Consider the following 18,636-nt stretch of genomic DNA (forward strand, 5'->3'; position numbering starts at 1 on the left):
GAAAGCTTCACACCACAACATTGTGTATCTCGAAGAGATGACTTATATTTCATTTGAATGCACTGCCATAAACCATTACGAAAGCTGCAAGTTTTGGTTCGTATGCTGGCTTAACGCACGCTAGACAAGCGGCGTGCTCGGGCTCAAGAGGAAGAAAGTTTGCTGATCTCAGGGAGTCTCAATGCGAAAAATTGCCCCGCGAATACCAACCGCATTCAGCTATGTTGGCTCAGGTCGAACCATCCCCATGCTGCAGTTACGGTATGATGCCGTTGAACATAATAACGTCTGGCGGTGAATGCTCGAACAGGTTCGGTAAAAGTGGAAACTCCATTCCTTGTATACACTCAGCGTCGTGGCATAGGGTTTAGTCCAGTCTCGATGTTTCGATTCGCTCAAGGAACGCTACTTGTAAGTGAGCCTTATTGGCATGGGTTCGAACATCACCACAGCCCATGTAGCTCGGACCTGAGGTTGGGGAAATGCTCGAGCGGCCGCAGCTAAAGGTCATGACGCCATTCCGGCCTCGAACATCACAAGCCAGAAGCTCATCCCTACACTCAGGGCCCCAAGCTCTTCTTTCATCGCGCACACCAGACGTAACCTTTTCCCACCTCCATCAAATATCCTCGAAACTGTACACCCGCGAGATACCGGTCCATATCCTTCGACCGCATTAGCCTTTAGACCTCGCTCTACATAACCATCCCCAATACGACCATGGTTACCACCAAAAAGATCCTCGTCCTAGGCGCAACAGGCAAGCAAGGCGCTGCCGTCGTCGACGCTCTCCTCGACCTCCCATCTAGTTCACCAACCCTCGAGATCCTCGCCCTTACACGAAGCCCCGAGTCCGCAAAAATCAAGTCCCTCATCGAGACGGCAAAGGCCAAGGGCGTCACTGTCACGCCCGTCAAGGGAGACCTCAAGGACTCCCCAGCGCCAGTCTTCGAAGCCCACCCACGCGTCGACACAGTCTTCATCGTGACTACCATCGGTAATGAGGACGCCATCGGAAAGGCCTGGGTTGATGCCGCCATCGACAAGGGAGAAGCCTCGCAGATCGTGCTGACGTCTGTTGACCGTGGTGGCGAGGATAAGTCATGGGTGAACCCGACCGATGTACCGCACTTCTTGCAAAAGCACGCCATAGAAGTGTATCTCCGTGATCGTGCAGACGAGCTTGAGAAGAATGGCAGAAAGCTTCGCTGGACCATCCTGCGCCCGACGGCGTTCTTGGATAACACCAACCCGGGCATGTTTGGCAAGGTGTTTGCGGCCATGTGGTCTACGCTACCCGCCGATCGGAGCTTGCAGCTCGTCTCGGTGCGGGATATCGGACTCTTTGCGGCCAAGGCTGTTGGAAATCCTGAGCAGTGGGATCGGAGAGCTGTGTCGCTTGCAGGCGACAGTATCACTTACGCCCAGGCGAGAGAGACTTTCAAGAGAGTAGTCGGCAGCGATATGCCGCAGACGTACACCATCTTTGGTCAGAGCATGCTCTGGGCTATCGCCGATGTAGGCAAGATGTTTGAGTTCTTTAGAACTGAGGGTTATGGGGCGGATATTCAAGTTCTGCGGAAGGAGGAGCCACGTTTGCAGACTTTTGAGGCTTGGCTGAAGGAGAGTAGTGGGTGGAAGAACGAGATGAGCGGTCTCTGATATCTCGAGAAAGAAATGTAGCGATATGATATGATGGATCTGGAAGCCAACACTTAATTTAGGTACTTAAGACGTATCTCGAACGACGTTACGCAATCAGTTTGTTTCCAGACCGCTGTCAAGTATATTCGTTATCCAACTGTAATGTCGCCTTGAGTCGCCGAATGGAAGTCTGCGTAGGCATCGCGACAGCTTGCAAAGGTATCTGTCTTCGCCATCGATTGGACGTCGGATTGTAGACCGTTATATGAAAGAGCACTGGTTAATGAAAAAGGCTCAGGGATGTCGGAGTAGACAAGCCAAACTTTGCTTGATATGGTCATCTACCCGAAGTCATTATCAGGCTGGGTTTCTAAGTGTGTTCAGGGATTTCGAAATCTCATCAAAGGATGAAATCTGTGAACAAAAGATCTTCTCAGTGGATTGACGCATCCTATTGATCCTGGGTCTCTAAGCTTCGCCAGATACAGACATTCTACCCGATTGTGTTGTTTGCATCTATCATATGCGCATTGCAATTGGGTCCGAGACTTTGAAGCTAGATCCAAAGTTCTCATCCGCTCTCATTCAGGTTAACAAGAAGCGCCAGCAAAATCAACAGCAGAGGTGGTGCATTATTGTGGCGTAAGTCCAACGAAGGATCATTACCTTGTCTAGGCAGCCATCAAGTTCCTTCCGCAATCCTCCAAGGAGGCAAAATAGGCTCATATCAAGTATTTAAGGTCGCGGAGACCTTTTACCACTCGTTGTCAATTACTTTAGAGGTCAGCGCCATTCCAAGATCTTGTGACGGTACATCATAGTCAATATGAGGCTACTGGCCTTTTGCTTCCTAGTCTCATCCGGCATCTTACTCGCGAGGGGTCAGCACGAATCGCTACTCACAAAAGCCCCGCCAGTAACGTCGGAAGCAACGGCAGAGCAACAGAGTGCTGCCGCAGATATGGCTGACACGATTGAATACGACTTCGTCCCAGTCTATATGCTCACAAAGCTCATAAATCAAGAAGAGAAAGCTTTTACATCTGCAATCTCGGCTCTGGAAGAAGTTGTTGCCGAAGAAGACGACTACCTGCGGCCAAAACTCGTGCACTGGACCTCGGATGTAGATGGTGCCGTTGAAAAGGATCTCTTGCCTATGAACAAGAAGCTTGAACTAGAAACCACATTGGAATCTGAGTCTAACTTCTTCTTCTATGCCGACCGTAGGAGTGTCGAGGACGGCGGAACAATCGTTGCGGGACACGACTGGGGCACCCTGTGCATCTCGAGGAGAGCGAACCAGAGATTCACCAAGTTTTGCCAAGAGAGAGGTATTAGCCTCCCAACGGGTGGCTGGAAGAGCATGGATGCTATCATCGTGCAGTTAACAGAGGAGATCATCACCTGGGGCGTGACATGGGGCCGCCAGCCGGGGCCGTCCTGGAAATCAGCCTACCAGAATCTAGATCTTAACAACATGCAAATGTCTGAGCTCATCGGCATGCATGACGAGGAAATCAACGTTCAGGAAGATTCCGATTGGGATGCACAAACTTTTGAGAAGAGGCTCCGGGAAGAACTTGACAAGATCAAGGACGAGCTTTAGTACTTTGAAGATTCAAATCATGTAATAATTGAGACGCTAATGCTTATTGAGCCGTAAATGCTTGTTGAAAGTAAATGTGTTGATGCCCCCAATGCTTATCTCAGTTCTTGGAGAACCTTTGGGGGATCGGACGCCGGGACACGAGCAGGTGAACCGGCTCCCGTCCCCACTGCCAGCCTCTCTTGGGTCTCGTCTGCATCGGCGTAACTTCGCGCTTGTAGATGCCTCTCTTGATTGGCGAACGAGCCGTACCGCATGTCGCAAAGAATGAGTCGCCGAATGCCTGGCAGTCCGTGTCGGTGAAGTTTTGGGAAAGGTTGGTGCAGAGCTGGCTGTTGCTGCTGAGGATGCCGCCCTTTTGACCGCATAGCTTTTGGCCGCCTGTTTGTACCACGGAGTTGGTGATGTGTGTCCTGCAGCGGCATTGAATATCACCCTGCTGTGCTTGTACCATGACGAACCTATTGATGTTAGCTGGGGATCGACGGGGCTCGAGGGTTTGGCGGGAGATCTTACATGATCGCCATCATGATGTAGGAAATAATGTTCTTCATCTTGTTAAAGTCGTTCGAGTTGAATGTAGTACTAGAGTGACTTGATTGTTTGGCTGCGGTCAAAAAAAAAAAACTCTGTGTATCGTGAGTACGTTGGCTCTGGTGGTGATAAGCCTTTATGTACGAAGATCAAACTCCCGAGGCCACCTTGGCGCACGCGAACGACAACTCATGGCAACCTCAACATGCAACGAACCACTGTAGCAACCACACAGCGTAATGTGGGCGGGCTATCCGTGACTCGCGGCCTTCCACGAATTCTCCAGCTGTCAAGCGTCTGATGTTGGCCTCCTTGTGGCAGTAGCGCCTGACGGAAATGCCGATGGGGGATCTATCTGTGTGCTTGTCGTCTCATCTTTTCGGCCGCGCCTCATCAACCTGCCAGCCGCAGCCCGCAGGTAAGGGTTGATGAAGGGGGCTTGCAGTCCTGCAGCTAATTCTAGAAAAAGGGAAGGGGGAGTTAGGGAAGCATAACTTTTTCCCAAACGATCGTCCACGTTCGGATGACGTGTGTTCGTCAATGTCAGACGGAGCCGTTGGTGTTCCAGATCCTTGCGCGTGTTTCATAAAAAGGGGGCCACCATGGCTGCGCGCAACGCGTTCGCCCGTCGCAACTTGCCCGCTGACGAATTCTTAAACAGGAGCAGAAGAAATTACTTCAGCTCTCACGAGAAAAAACCACCCGTTAGTGAGGACTATGAGCCGACGGGCACCTCCTCTTCGGCTCGATGCATGCTGTTCATCGGCCGAGAAGACGCGTCAAGGGGATCATGGGGTTTCATCATCGAGATCAACAAACCGCATACCTGGTTTTGAGCGATGAATGCCAGTTAGGGGAGCTGTCATTCTCGGGATGCATCAGACTGATCTCACGTCGAGGCAATCCAAGTGGTCCTTTCAAAACCAGTAATAGCTATTAGAACAAAAGCTAGATGGAGGTTCTGCAATTAGTTGAATCATAGCCGCACATCACCCTTTTTGCGAGAAGTAGTCAAAGCCCATCATGAAACACCTAGCTAACTTTGAGCGATCAATTACTCCTCGTGGCACTAAGGTTTCCAGGATTACTGATAAGGTCCTTAAGACTAAGTGATTACAACATAAGCATATTATGAGTTCTCAATGGGTGAGTGCAAAAGTAAGAACGCCTCATTCAGAAACTCTGGAGAACTTTCATGGGATGATAATTATTAGATACATCATTCTGGAGTGTCATCATTCTCATACAAGTCGGAGTACGAGTAAAATGAAAAACACAGTCTCGGGGGTGTGGATGAGTCCTTTGTTGTAACGCATTTCTAGTCTTGGGGGCATCTGCGAAAGGCACATATCAGAGTCTCAAGAAGCGATCTGATTAGTTACTGGCCATGGCTAAGATCTATAGTTTACCTAACCTTTTGTCCTTGATAATGTTGGATACCACGACTTGCACTGATTGATCATGGGAGTGCTTGTTTGTTCAGAATATGAACATTTGACACTTTCCAGCATGGAAATCACGCATTTCATGGCACTTGCGTACATGTTCAACATGAGTGTCACTTGTAGTACCTCAACTTAACTTGAGAAGCTGTATTCAAGGCGTTCATCTCAGCGTAGACTTGATTTGACACTCGCAACCTTTTATAATCTCTGTAGTTGAAGCTTGGAAACAGCTCAAAGGCTTGCCTAATATCTAGGATATACCTACCCAACACCACGCTGTTGTGGTGCAGGGTTCAACTACCTAACCCCTTCAAGGATTTAGCCTTGAAAAGGGCCGAACTAGCCCTGCAACTAAATGGAGTGGTGATGGAATCTGCGCCGGCAGACGACTAGTCCATACTACGGCACAAAAGTAACATGATCCGTGTAGACATTGCTCGCCTCTTGTCAAGTGCGTTGACTCCAAAGTCGACTGATCCGTTTGCCTAAGTTCTGGCACAAAGTCTAGCAATTTACCCTCGCTTTACCTATTAGTAAGTGACAACACATTGGGCATTGGCTAGAATGACAACACGAGAGAGTGTCCTGTAGATGTACACTTTCATTGAGCCAGTGATAGCGATAGCAATCGAAAACGTGCTCTTCCTAACTGACAGAGGTGAGAAACCTGAATTTGCGAAGCTTTTATTTCAAACTGAGGCACGAAGCTCATGATAAACATACACCAGCTTAGCGTCTCTCGTAGTACCATACCATAAAGAGACGTAAATTCTCCTATAAAATTCAAAGTTAAACGAGCGATTGAAAGCTAGAGTTTTCAAAGCTTGGATCTCGAGGTAGATTCTAGAACTGGACTCAATCATATGCAATACTGGCCATAACTTTCCACTAGATGACTCCTATACCCGTAGTTGCATCTCTTTGGCGAATGCTTCCGACAATCTCAACCATATATCCATGATAGACTCCCATTGTATGATGTATTATAAACCATGCGGGAGTAATAAATAATCGGCTAGGGGCTGATGTGTATCAAACACGTGCGGAGCCATGCAATCGCAGGTATCACACTCCTGCTGGCAATAGGGGCGAGACGAAGGTCTAGCATCACGGAGAGTATGAATCTTTCTCATAGGCTACACACTCTAAGACCTCAGAGTAGACGTTAAATCACAATCGCTGCGTTGAAGTTGACTCGCCTGGCGCAGTCTAGTTGCGATGCAAAATCGAGTTGTCATTGTTCAGCTCTGGCTAAATCACCGTCAAATTTAAATCCAACCTTTCCAAAGAGAAGTACACTGGGGAAGGGCTCCCGGGTTGCCCTCATAGAATATGATCGCTGCCTGCTACGTAGATGTGGCCCGTCAGGCTGGAGTAAAAAGAAGCACCAAGCCTGTCTACTTTATTTTGCATTGCAGATGGGAGCGCAAAGAGTGTCTAGAGAACGAGTGATACGTCAGTATTTCGTTGACTTTTCCAAAAAATGGAGTCGCAAATGGCTTACTGCACTCAGCCTCGCTGGGCCTAGGACATGTTCGCTGGCAGTCCTCGCAAGCACCCGCCATAGCGGATGCAGCGTATGTAGCTAGAATAGCGAAAAAGATCTGGAAACGCATCGTGGTAGATTAGATTGAAACGGTCAACGTTCTCGGTAAAGAGTACAGCAGTGATATATAGTTGTGGTGTTTGGCTCTGATGATGGGATAGAAAGACGAGATGTTGTGAGTAGTTCGAGGAGGTCAGACTGCCTTTATGCCTGTAACAGTTCATTGCACGGAATCAAGAGGCAAGCAACAAATGCTGACGAGTCAGGTAATAAGAATCCTCAGGTTTGAGCTCGTTTGATACTCGCGGTCGCCAACCACTTGGCAAAGACTTCCATACTTTGTACACAGTGGTGCATCTGACATTCTGTTGAATGAGCCACACATGCTTCATATCTACTCATCTTTCTAAATACAGTGCCGCCGCTGCTCGGAACTGGAGGCTTTTCCTCGCAACTCTTGTAGGAGGGGGGCAGGCTTACGTAGAATCTCTCGATGTCATAAGATGCAGGAACAGCTCATAAGTATACATCAAATCGGATCACTCAAACCTTTGACAGCGCTCACATGGGCAAAATGTTATGGTACGAATTATTGTCACGGTGCATCGACTGTGTTCATTCCATGGCAACTTTCAGACTTCAACTCAGCATTACTGTGACTTCTACGGCGATCCGGAGAAGTCCGCCGGTAAAGACGGGCAGTTTTTCTCTTCCAAAACCGCACTTGGCATGGAGATCCCCTGTCATCCGATGTAAGGACCCATCAGCTTCCCCAAGAGTATCACTTGAACTTAGCCGTCCGAAACCATTTCTTGTAACAAGGACAGAACTCTAACCTTTAGTTCGGATTCAGACGTTGGCGGCTACGAACACTGTCAGATTCTATGAGGCGCGTCGATCTCAACGCGATTGCGAGGGCAAGTCTCATCGCCATTCTTGCAGGTGCAAGGGTTTCCACGCTTGTAAACTTGGGTTGGTCAAGAAGTCGCCGGCTGAGTATCTATGCCTTGTTACTTGACGTCAGAGCTTTCACACGTGCACGGATGCATGCATGTAGTGCCCGACCGTGGATAGCAACATAGCCGGGAGCTCTATCCCATTATATAGATTTCAGTACTCAGACCTGTATAGGGTATTCCCACGTCTGCTTTGTTTGGTGGTCCAAAGTTGTCCAATGCCCTCAAGGCGAAGACCTGGCTTCGTTTTCCGCCAACTCGCTAATTTTGGTACATGTAGCATTCACACACCCACTGGCCCGCGCTTAGCCGTATCCCATTGACATATCGAAAGCACTTGACTCTCCAAAGGCAACATCGCCATCGTCCCAAAGAAGACTCAGCATCAAGTCTTCCCCGCCAGATGCGGTTGGGTCAGAAAACAAAAGGTCTTGCCGATCACCTAAGTCTACAATAGCATCACCTGCTCTTTCAGATCGTTCTGGAATTCTGCCATGCTCGATGCTTTCGCGCAGCTGCGACGTCTCTCCCTGTCTATGAGTCTCAGGACTCTCCGCTAAATTGAATGATAAAAGTCTTTCAACGTATGGGGCACCCGCATGGTGTTGCTCGACCGGCGAATTGGTCTTGAAGGAGTCGATGGCTTGTGAAAAACTTGTGAGAAGCCGGTGATATTGTGCTGCTTGGGGACTCAAATGACCCAGAAAGTCCAGAACACGTAGCGCGCTATGGAAAGACTTTCCACGGTTTTGGGGTACGTCAGGGGCGAGTAGTGAGAAGCCAAGGACAAGACCGGCGGCAAATAACCAAGCCCTGAACCAAACATTAGTAACACGCATATTTGGACAAGATCAAAAGGGCTTACTTCAGTATGCACATGTTGCCCATGATTGTGCGCGAGTCCAGAGCGTCAGCACACATCTCGGCCATGAACACAGCAGCATCCACACAGGCATCAGATAGTTCAGCAACACTCTTCTCATCTTCTCCCCCTCCTTCATCATCGTGGTCGTCCATGAGTGACGTGTCTTTGTTGATTCGCGGCATGATATGGTGGATTAAAAACTCGCGAGTTGTCAGGATAATGCCAAAGTAGTAGGTACATGCGACGTGGATATTTCCAATAGCTATCTCTCGGTTTTGAGAATGATGAGAGTGGGCGGTTCCTCTCTTTGGACGTTGGCGCAAAGCTGTTGGCAGATCCTTACTCCAATGTCTAATTTCATCGAGGAATTGTTGTGCTCTGATCATGCCCAACTCAGATTCTTCGGTTAGAGTGTCGACGATCCTGTTCAGAATTGTGGCAAATGTGCATGCCGCGTCTACTGACAGATTTCGATGTCGGTTCTCATGAAGCTTTACGCTTCGTCTCAGTCGGCAAGGTGCTACACTTGTTGGTCTTCCGAGGATTGAGCTACACACAACGTCAAAAAGTCGTATGCTCTTATCGACCCGAGACCTTGGTGGTACGTCAGCTTCTAATTTGATTCTTTGTATGGATGAAAGGGAAGTTAAGAGACATGAAGGGAATAATATCGTACCTCAGACTTCGCTCGCTCTCCGAAAGAGACTGAAACTGCTCTGCCATGTGCAAGCCCATAACCGACGCCGCCTTTGTGGCAACCCCAAGGTACATAAACGCAGAGTTGCGACGACAAGCGCCAAACATATAGAAGGCCATTAACACAAAGCCGCGAGCGGTGTTCAGTGTGGGATCGCTCAACATTCCTTCGAACGACAGCTTGCGTGCTTCTGAGAAGTAACGAAAGGCTTTGGGTGCATCTCCTATCTGACCACGACATTGGGCACCAATCGCAACCATCACGTAGAGGCACAGAAGCCTCCCTGAATTGAAAGTAGAGTTGGACCTTTGAGACTCCGTACACGGTTCCTGGGCCAGAATGATAAGTTCTTCGATATCTGATTCATCGAACAAATCAAGGAGTCCACTAGACTGCGGCTTCGTCAATTCCACACTCAGTTAAACAAGTCATGAGAGCTTCCACTCACGGCGTCAAGGTAGCGTTGAACCAGGGTTTTTCTCTCAGCGTTTTCAATGTCATCTGAGAAGTCATCGGTCTGCTGCACAGGAACTTGTGCCTCGAACATGCGGTGACATCCCTGACTAATCGTGAACCCTGGACCAAGGATACGCAAGCTTCCTCGCAGGTATTGTAAGAACGCAATGGCTGAGGCATTTCCGACGAATACTTTGGATTTCGAACTGTTAGCTCAGTGTGGAACGCCAAAGGACGCCTCAATATCGTCGCTGAAGCGGCGCTCGATATGGAAATCGTACCTTTTTCTCCACTACAGGTGTACATCATCACCGGGCGCGGACCAGGCGGCGTAACCGTCTTGCCGGACGTTGACGAGCCTGCGGTCTCGTTCTCATCTTGCAAAGATGATTCTTGCCGTTGATAGAGTAAGGGGGACACCTGATCACGCTGCCGAGTCCCTGAAGCGGCCGAAGATTGATTCGGCGGTGCGCGACGAGCCCTGACATGTTGAGAATAGGTGCAGGACGAGCCTACTCCGCGTTTGACGCATGGTCGACATGGCTGGGCTGCGTCGCATCGCTTCTTGGTCGCTCGGCACGCCGTGCAGGCCCTGGTGGACCTTTTTCGGTCTTCGGGGCGTACCGGCGGCCGGGGCATGGCGTGGAGTTTGTGTAGTGCGGTGCCTTGTATACAGCGGCCGAAAGTTGCGGGCCTACCGAAGAGGCGGCACTGAATGCAGGTTGCGGGCCGACGATGCAAGGTGCAATTGCCGCCAATTCACATCAGATGGACATGGAGCGATTTCACCGGGTTGTAAATCAGCACGTTTCGATCATGCTACGAAAGGTCGCACTGCTTCTCAAACCCACGAGGCCTCGTCATTGAGTAAGCAGATAAGCAACGTAAACATCATTGGAGTTGAGATAGGCTTATCAAGGTAATTCCCCAGATTGTCAATTACAATCAGCGGCCAATTGGTAGGGCAAAGTGAGACCCCATGAATGTGAGCGGTGCTCGGCCCGCACACTTATCGTTGAGCAACACGTAAGTCCGTAGGTCCGTAAGTCCGAGATCTACTTCTGTACGGAAGTTCCGCCTCCACTAACCAATCGAATGCTCTATCTAGGTAGCCAGCAGTTAGAACAGAAACTCGGAATACTGTCATGATATGAGCACTAGCTTATAATGACTCGGCCGGAGCTCATCCCGTGCCGTGTGGTGCACTTAGTATGAGTTGCTATCTTAATGTAAAGTGTCTCATGTTATAAGTTCTCAAACTTTCCCAGTCCACCGAAAGTGCCCCAAACTTGAAATCACGCCGATAAAGAAGAGTATACCGCGACGCCACTATGTACGCAGACATCAGCAAACCCCCAGCTCCCCTTCCCCAGTCCGAATTGCAGACGATTGGAAGCGGTATTTCAACACTGTCACCTCTTTCTCGCCGAGGGGTTGGGCCAGGACTCATTCTTCTTGTCCCTTCAGTCGACAATGCGCTAGCAATTGAGGAAGGCGTCCCCGCACTGCCCCTGAAATGGGCTGAGGAGGGGTACACGGTCATTGCCATTCAGCCAACAGCGTTCGAGAGCGGTGCACACGAGACTCTAGATCTTGCCATCCAAACATTCCGCAACAGTGATAAATGCGACCCAAAAAACGTGGTAGGTCTTGTTGGTAAGTTGCAGTCTCCGTTACGGATTTTGTACATCGCTAAGTGAGATGCACCAGCATACGAGCCAGAAATGTGGAATACAGTTGCGCCGATTCTATCTGAATTCCCAGAGATCGTGAGTACCGTGGTGTACGCAGATACCTCAGAGAGGTCTTCGATCTCTAGTAGCGTTTCACCCTCAGTCTATCACTTTGCTGGAAAATCCGAAGGGCAGCCCTTGCGGTCAAAGGGTCGAACAGAATACTTTTACCCAGCAGCCAAATCCTTCAAATTCGCGACACCGTTCCAGCCGCACTTCGACTACAACATGGATATGCTCTCATACACTCGCAACCTGACTTTGCTGAAAGGCGAAATGAAAAGTCCTATTTTCGACTTGGAGGCTATCTGGGACGAGCATACTTGGTACGAGTTCGCCGATAGATCTGTGGAGCACACAATGAGCACAATGGTGCAGGAACCATATGTCAATCACATCCCAACGGTAAGGGAAATGCCGATCGTGCAAAACGAAACAAAAGAACACACTTTCTAACGTTTACTTATTCAGTTGACCGGTGGCGTTGGTCGCGGCAAGCTTACTGACTTTTATCGTCACAATTTCATCTTCAACAATTCAGCGGACACGGAATTGGAGCTTATTAGTCGGACCATTGGCATCGATCGTGTAGTCGATGAATTCATTTTCAAGTTCACACACGACCAGGAGCTTGACTGGCTGTAAGTATAAGCACTTTCGGTACTTGATGTAAGGACGTGCACTGACAAAGTGACTAGCTTGCCAGGCGTTCCGCCAACCAACAAGTACGCGGAAATCCCGTTTGCTGCGGTTGTCAACATCCGAGGTGATCGCCTGTATCACGAGCATATAAGCTGGGATCAAGGTACAGCCTTGGCTCAATTGGGCCTCCTTCCGGAGTACCTCCCTTTTCCAGGGGGTAATCTCCAGTACAAGGTTCCCGTTGCAGGCGTGGAGACAGCCATGAAGTTGAGAGCACGAAATTCTGTTCCGTCAAACGAGATGTTCAAGTTCACAACTCGCCCCGCAAACAGCGAAGGAGTGAATCCAGAGAAAGTGGTTCCGGCTGTAGCCGAAAACGGTGTGGCAACAGTTGCAAATTAACGGAGGATGATGCTTGTTGTAGGATTGGTCTAATGAGGTATTACCATTATGTGTAGTTGAAGTTTTATGGGCTTAATACCATACCCGATGTACCGTAATCCTCATGTTGAATACCTGCCTGCGACGCGAGACCAAGGTATACATGCTCATCTGTTGTTTGGGGTATCTAAATATGTGATAGGCTCACCCTTCTACCTTTTTGATCCATTGCCTTGTACCGTAGACAGAGAAACGCGGTGACCACATCTACGAAGGCTGGCAGTTCTTCATCCACAGCCCTTGAAAGCACGTATTTGATTCTCCTGCTTGTGCTTTAGGCTTGACGAAACCACAAGCCCGGCATTCCATTTTGCAATTCTTCCGCAACTTCAACAAGCAAGTATTCCTCCAAAGTCCCTTTCTCTCAACACGTGCCTGTTGAACTGCGGCAGAATGGCATGCAAGCTCTGGATTAGAAGCTCTAGCATCTTTGACGAGTTGGATGATTTTCTCGATAAGTTCGTCGTATTCGTCATGCGATATCTTTGTGGTGAACTCTCTCTGGCGCACAGCTGCAACCAGGTATTGTACAAAGCGAATAAATTCGGGCCCCTGTTTAACAGTTCCTTGCGGGATGAGATTACCGTCAATGAGTTTCCTCCAGGTGAGATCCCAAGATCTGTCAAAAACGGATTCGTCGTCTCTTTTGCGGCGCTCCTTTTCCCACTCGGCTTTGCTCCATACCCCGCATGGCTTATTGCTGGGCACTGGAAGACTAAGGTCTTTGATGATACTGTCGGCCAAGTCGCTATATTTCAAGCGGAATTTGATCATGGAAGCAATGTCCATGCCGTCAGTTGAGGCCTTTTCCGACTCGATTGTGTCAAGGAGGGAGTCCTGAATGTAAGCGCCATGTCCGCTATACCAGTCTCCAGGCCAGAGTTCAACAAAAAGTCTGGACATTTCTACGACTCTTTCGCGGCATGAAGAGCATGTTGTCAAGGTCTGTTCGTCCTCGCGGCCGTTGAATGTGCAAGTGAAATGCAAGTGCACTTGGTCGCATTCAACTTCGACAAGTTCGTTCAGTCTCGCCACCGCCTCGTAGTATTCTGACACTAGCACTGTATCGTCACTAGACAAATCGATGAGGGAAAAGGCTTCGAGCATCATCTTGTATCTTCTTGGTGTGGTTTTTGTGTGAAGGAAGCTGATGTGTTCTGAATCTGATGGGCTTTCTCGAACCAAAGTTTGTACTACTTGGGGAGGTATGCAGACTTGGTACATATATGTGCCTTAACTACTGAGCTTTCTCCGAAACTTGGCTCCCTTCTGGAGACCTTGACTTTGAGGCTACATCAACTTCTGCGGCCTAGGCCGTTGAGACTTTTGCTCAAATAATCAAATTGAGTCTGTCCTGGATTTGTGGAACCATGAACACCCTTTTGACAGCGCTTGTGAACCTGTTTTTGATGCCATCCACTTTTGGATATGATGGTACCATGGATTGTTTGGTTTCTGCCGGAGTGACAATATTGCGTACTTATCTAATGCCATCTTTGGCGCAACGCCACTCCATCAGGGTTACGTAGTTATCAGGGTCTAACGTCGCTTTCGTGAAGAGGACCTATCGGCTTCATGATACCCCAACGGCCGCGATAGCTTCTCCCCTACACTGGCGCGTGGTGATATCTGCCCCTCCCCCTCCCCCCACCGCATAATTGAATCCTGAATCTCTCCAATCTTCTCGCTTTCAAGTCATTGTTTCGAACACTTCTTCAAGCTCCCTTCGGGTTTCAAAATTGCAGATGTTTGGGACTTTTACTACCAATACGGCGATTTACCTCTCGTGTGTCTTATACCGGCGATCGACGCGATCATATGCATCTGTAGCATGCCGACCTATTACGAAACTTCAGAGGAGCTACGCCCAGAGCTCGAGGCAATCCGGGACTCGATTGATGAAGCGCTGCGAGCATTTCAACCATCTTTCTCTCGCGCCAAAACCGCCGAAACCCTACGAACAGATGCAGCAAGAATCAAAACGAGCCTCAAAGAACTGCAAAGTCTTTGGAACGGTCGAGAAATGAACCAATATTGGATTGCAATATGGACCTTGGTCAAGAAGATCATCACCAAAAAGATAATTCTATCTGAGGAAAATGCCGAAAGAGCTTTGAATGAAATCACGGCAAGTACACCCCTCCGACCCCTTTCCACACCTGAACTACCTGATCTCTACTCACCACAAGTTATGCTGAGGAATCCGTGGGTCTTCCAAAGCATCCATGTCAAGGAGTACTTAGCTAACGCTGGTGTTCAAGCGTAAATATACTCATCCTTACTCCAGACACAAGTTAGCATATGGCCTCAGTTCGAAGATCATGAAGAAGATCTCAAACGCATTGGTAGATTCCTGGGAGAATCCCGAGGATTTAACACATGTTGAGTTTTTCTACATACTCACCTGGATTTCCAATACCATTGGCAAGGAAAAGTCAGCATGGTTTGCGATCGAAGATGTCGAATGGTCCAACATGGTCACTTGCAGCTACATGGACATCAGAGAATATATTGCTCGACAACCTTTCAGTCTTCCTACTGCCATTACCCCTATGGATCGGCTAGCCCTATACTATATCGTTCCCGAGTCAAAAGATATCCTCCAACAAATCATCCCAAAACTAGTTGGTTTCATGGACCATGATATTTTCAAACAAGAAGATGTGGCTCGCGAGATCTACGATTTGGGTTTTCTTCCGGCGCCTATCTCCGCAAAGGACGTACCAGAAGCGGCCAGGCGCCGAGCCAAGATGACTGATCCGTATTTGAAGAAGGTTGTAGGATCAGCGATGATTCGGGGTTTGCTTCGAAGATGGATTGAAGCTGACCCCGATCCGGTCAGTATTCTTAAGCTGACCCAGGTCCGGGTGGAAGATCTTTGCAGCACGCTAGAAGATGAAGTTCTTTCATTAATGGACTAAGGAACATGTAAGAGAATCCAACGCTGCGTGTGGCTGGAAGCTGGACGCTCAGCTGTGACGGGCTCGAATAACTATTATTGTGTAAAAGTTGGGAAAGTTCACAGGCGAACAGCAGAAGAACAGTCCACAAAACTATGGACACAATCTTCGCGAGGGCAAAGGGGTTATACGGCTCAAATAGAAGCAGCTGAAAGCCTAGTGAGGCTTCGCTGTTATCTGGAGCCTTTCACAACCGATGACCGTCAGGCTGGCCGCAGATAGCGCTGGGTCGAGTTGCTTCCCCAGTCAATAAGGCAACGATAGAAACGCATCAAGTACCCCTAATGGGTTAGTAATAGCGGTGATATGCTCATCATAAGTTTATTATACCATGCGGTTCATACGATCCATCTGGTCCATCTCGTAGCTCCCATTATGCCCTTCAACATCGCTCCTCGTATCATACTGCACAACGATCTCGTTTGTCCTGACGATCTTGCCAAACCCGGGTTCCGACTCGACCCCAAGTATGCTTTTATCGCTCCGATCATCGGCGAGCTTGTCCCATTTCCTCCTAATAGAACCCTTTCGTGTTGTCGAAGTTGTTACAGTTACTGTGTTGGTACGCGTGAGGCCTCCGCCGAATCGAGACCCATTGGTACGGGTGGCTGAGTTGCCGTAGTACTTGCGAGCAGTACTTGCAACGTCGCGGATGAGGACACGGAGAACAGGTATGGAGGCCGCCATGATCGTTACACCTGATTCCACGGTTCCCCAAATGACGAGGTCGCTACCGTCATCTTCAAGAGAAAGTCAGTCTAGTCTCTTGTATCGACGCCTCTCGGTACCTTGTTGCTTACATGTAAAGTCTCCAGAAAGCAGAGTAGGAATCGTCGTGCACTTGACAATCGAGGTCCCGCCAGCGCTAGTTGCCAGGTTAGATGAAGCAGTGTAACACAGCCCAAAGGACTAGACCTACAATAGTCCCATACTCATGGCAATGCCGACACCAATCTTCTCTTTCATCTTCATTTGAAGTCCCCATATCAATTTCCATGGGAGCATGGCGAGCAGTATGTCCATTAGAGCAGAATATCCTGTCAGGTGTTAGAAAAAGAATTTGTTTGAGCAACTGTTGTCAAGCCATACCTGCAGCAAATACCCCGTAGTAAGCTGCTACCTTCGGACTCCAGCACTTTCCTGGTGTTTGGGGAAGCCAGTACTTTTCGATCGGGGTACACTGCACCCAAGCAGCCATAGCGTTGAGGCCCATAAGGACGTTCATCGATATAATCGCACCCCATATCAAGTTTCTTGTCCAACCTTTCTCCTCGATTCGGAGTAAAGTCATCGCGAAGGATGTTTTGCTCCATACCGCCGATGTAATCGATATCGTACTGATGACATTGCCGTTCAAGCCGATCTGAGGGAAGTTTACTGGATTGATTTGGTACACATGTTTGCCGAAGCCGAGGGACACGTTCCACGTTGTTAATGCTGATGCAATCATCAAGGTGACCTAACACAATATTGTCGTCAGTAAGAGGGTCCTGACATATGGTGCAGAGACTGAACGAACCCAAGATGCTATGAGAACATGGTCGTCCCACCAGAGTCCACTGCGTTTCTTAAATTTGCAGTATAACCGTAGGCACAGAAAGAATAGCGACGCTCCAACCTGAGACCAGATAACCGCGTTGATCGTCTGGCCATAGTCCTCCGGCCGCCCCATTTGACCGGCCAAAAGGGGTTACTTCCTTCGCCCTAGCGATGTTCGGATGTCGAAGAAGGCTCAAGACACAGACCAGCCGTTGCGCGTTTGATGACGTCGAGAAAAGGCGAATATCAAAGAGCAGCCGCGCAACTCGCGGCGGGTATCACAAACTAAAGAGGCACAAGAAAGAAGCTGAGAAAGGAAAGGACATAAAACGCGCATCCACTCGGAGTGTGGGGGATGACAACTGAGATATGACATCGCAACACCTCCTCTCCACCCTCTCAGCCTAGTTCATTACCTACAGATAGCCAATGCACCCGGCACTACGGGGAAAGGGCTGGGCTCCCTGCGAGTATGCAGGTGCCGACGATCGACTTGTAAGGATGAGACGATGATCACGCAAAGGTGTTGGCGCGCTGTAGGGTTCTCCCTAGTTTCAGATGGTGAACCCGGGGCAGATTGATGGCCTTCTAGAAGAATGGAAGAAGATCTCGTCGTTGCGTCCAGTCTCGACAGCGCTGCTTGTGTCAGGAAAGCGGAGCCATCTAGCTGGGAGCGACAGATTCCGGACTACCATTATCGAACAATCGTAGCGTGGCATCATATCATTGTGCCCGTGTCCACGTTGTGGGGGGATGAATGAGCCAAGCAAGAGCAATGACTCGAAGTCAAACTGATCTTGGCTGGGTTTTGTGCTCATGCTTTGCTGACAATCTTGCCGCTTGACCGTATGCTGGGTAATTTCTGCGACTTGTCAGAGAGATTGCAAATACGATTCCTTCTGTCTCGTGGTTCTTGACTGTGCCCGTTGAGATCGAAGAACATTATTCGGTGATGTGAGGTTGAGTTCGCCGTGGGTCAAGGGGACCCAGATTGAACAGCTCGCGCTCGGTTTTGAGCAGCCTGCGCCTCGCGTCTCTGTTAAACTAACATTGCAAGGATAGATGAGTCGATAACCCTGCTCTAGCGTCGAAGTCAAAAAACTAAATTGCTTAGGTCGCATTCCGGTTCAGCTGGGATAACAAGCGAGAATTGGAGATGTATTAGACGAGATGGCACTCCCAACGCCTATCCGCAGGAACGCTGCACAGGAGGAATCTCATCAACGGCTTTGTTTGCCGGGACGGCAATTCGCGACAATTCCAAACACGAGCGGAGAGAGAAAATCTGCCGTCCGTCTCGTCCCTCTGGTTTTCTGACAGAATTCTCTCTGCCCTCATCCTACCTTCTTCAACGAGCAGTTTAAGATCTGTGCAAGGATGTGGCCCGAGTCAGGTAGGTAAGAAAGCGGCAAATCATCCGCGGCCCCGAGTCCGGGTCAGCTGGCAGGGCGCATGGCGGATGTCGTCTCAGATTGTCAATGCAGACAGGGGAAAACTCTGCTCATTGGGAGGCTCAGCAAATCGCCAAGGCGATGCACAACTGGACTAATCGTGAGGTAGGGCTGGGCGTTG

At 49.2% G+C, this 18,636-nt stretch overlaps 9 protein-coding genes across 9 annotated transcripts; 4 read left to right on the forward strand and 5 right to left on the reverse strand.

Annotated features, from left to right (window-relative positions):
- Positions 1-720: 720 nt before the first annotated feature.
- Positions 721-1,662, forward strand: CABS01_10850 (NmrA-like family protein; the record flags this gene model as incomplete). The annotated part of the gene is made up of 1 exon (XM_060544205.1): positions 721-1,662. One exon carries the CDS (start codon positions 721-723, stop codon positions 1,660-1,662), a length of 942 nt encoding a protein of 313 aa, XP_060398929.1.
- An 808-nt stretch (positions 1,663-2,470) lies between these two features.
- On the forward strand, positions 2,471-3,250 carry CABS01_10851 (uncharacterized protein; the record flags this gene model as incomplete). Its single annotated transcript, XM_060544206.1, has 1 exon — positions 2,471-3,250. One exon carries the CDS (start codon positions 2,471-2,473, stop codon positions 3,248-3,250), a length of 780 nt encoding a protein of 259 aa, XP_060398930.1.
- Positions 3,251-3,350: 100 nt separating this feature from the next.
- On the reverse strand, positions 3,351-3,804 carry CABS01_10852 (uncharacterized protein; the record flags this gene model as incomplete). Its single annotated transcript, XM_060544207.1, has 2 exons — positions 3,351-3,711; positions 3,767-3,804. The coding sequence occupies 2 exons, from the start codon at positions 3,802-3,804 to the stop codon at positions 3,351-3,353; spliced, it is 399 nt and encodes a 132-aa protein (XP_060398931.1).
- Positions 3,805-6,631: 2,827 nt separating this feature from the next.
- CABS01_10853 (uncharacterized protein) lies at positions 6,632-6,845 on the reverse strand (the record flags this gene model as incomplete). Its single annotated transcript, XM_060544208.1, has 2 exons — positions 6,632-6,666; positions 6,734-6,845. The coding sequence occupies 2 exons, from the start codon at positions 6,843-6,845 to the stop codon at positions 6,632-6,634; spliced, it is 147 nt and encodes a 48-aa protein (XP_060398932.1).
- Positions 6,846-8,592: 1,747 nt separating this feature from the next.
- CABS01_10854 (uncharacterized protein) lies at positions 8,593-10,388 on the reverse strand (the record flags this gene model as incomplete). The annotated part of the gene is made up of 4 exons (XM_060544209.1): positions 8,593-8,759; positions 8,940-9,019; positions 9,273-9,576; positions 9,986-10,388. The coding sequence occupies 4 exons, from the start codon at positions 10,386-10,388 to the stop codon at positions 8,593-8,595; spliced, it is 954 nt and encodes a 317-aa protein (XP_060398933.1).
- Positions 10,389-11,080: 692 nt separating this feature from the next.
- On the forward strand, positions 11,081-12,526 carry CABS01_10855 (carboxymethylenebutenolidase; the record flags this gene model as incomplete). Its single annotated transcript, XM_060544210.1, has 4 exons — positions 11,081-11,405; positions 11,460-11,887; positions 11,954-12,123; positions 12,181-12,526. 4 exons carry the CDS (start codon positions 11,081-11,083, stop codon positions 12,524-12,526), a joined length of 1,269 nt encoding a protein of 422 aa, XP_060398934.1.
- A 246-nt stretch (positions 12,527-12,772) lies between these two features.
- CABS01_10856 (uncharacterized protein) lies at positions 12,773-13,675 on the reverse strand (the record flags this gene model as incomplete). Its single annotated transcript, XM_060544211.1, has 1 exon — positions 12,773-13,675. The coding sequence occupies one exon, from the start codon at positions 13,673-13,675 to the stop codon at positions 12,773-12,775; it is 903 nt and encodes a 300-aa protein (XP_060398935.1).
- Positions 13,676-14,396: 721 nt separating this feature from the next.
- CABS01_10857 (uncharacterized protein) lies at positions 14,397-15,486 on the forward strand (the record flags this gene model as incomplete). The annotated part of the gene is made up of 2 exons (XM_060544212.1): positions 14,397-14,753; positions 14,827-15,486. 2 exons carry the CDS (start codon positions 14,397-14,399, stop codon positions 15,484-15,486), a joined length of 1,017 nt encoding a protein of 338 aa, XP_060398936.1.
- Positions 15,487-15,849: 363 nt separating this feature from the next.
- On the reverse strand, positions 15,850-17,197 carry CABS01_10858 (uncharacterized protein; the record flags this gene model as incomplete). The annotated part of the gene is made up of 5 exons (XM_060544213.1): positions 15,850-16,265; positions 16,326-16,390; positions 16,445-16,562; positions 16,615-16,984; positions 17,045-17,197. The coding sequence occupies 5 exons, from the start codon at positions 17,195-17,197 to the stop codon at positions 15,850-15,852; spliced, it is 1,122 nt and encodes a 373-aa protein (XP_060398937.1).
- Positions 17,198-18,636: the final 1,439 nt, after the last annotated feature.

Source organism: Colletotrichum abscissum, assembly GCF_030869225.1.
Source record: "Colletotrichum abscissum strain IMI 504890 chromosome Unknown Scaffold_28.1, whole genome shotgun sequence".
In the NCBI taxonomy this organism is placed as follows: Eukaryota; Fungi; Ascomycota; class Sordariomycetes; order Glomerellales; family Glomerellaceae; genus Colletotrichum; species Colletotrichum abscissum.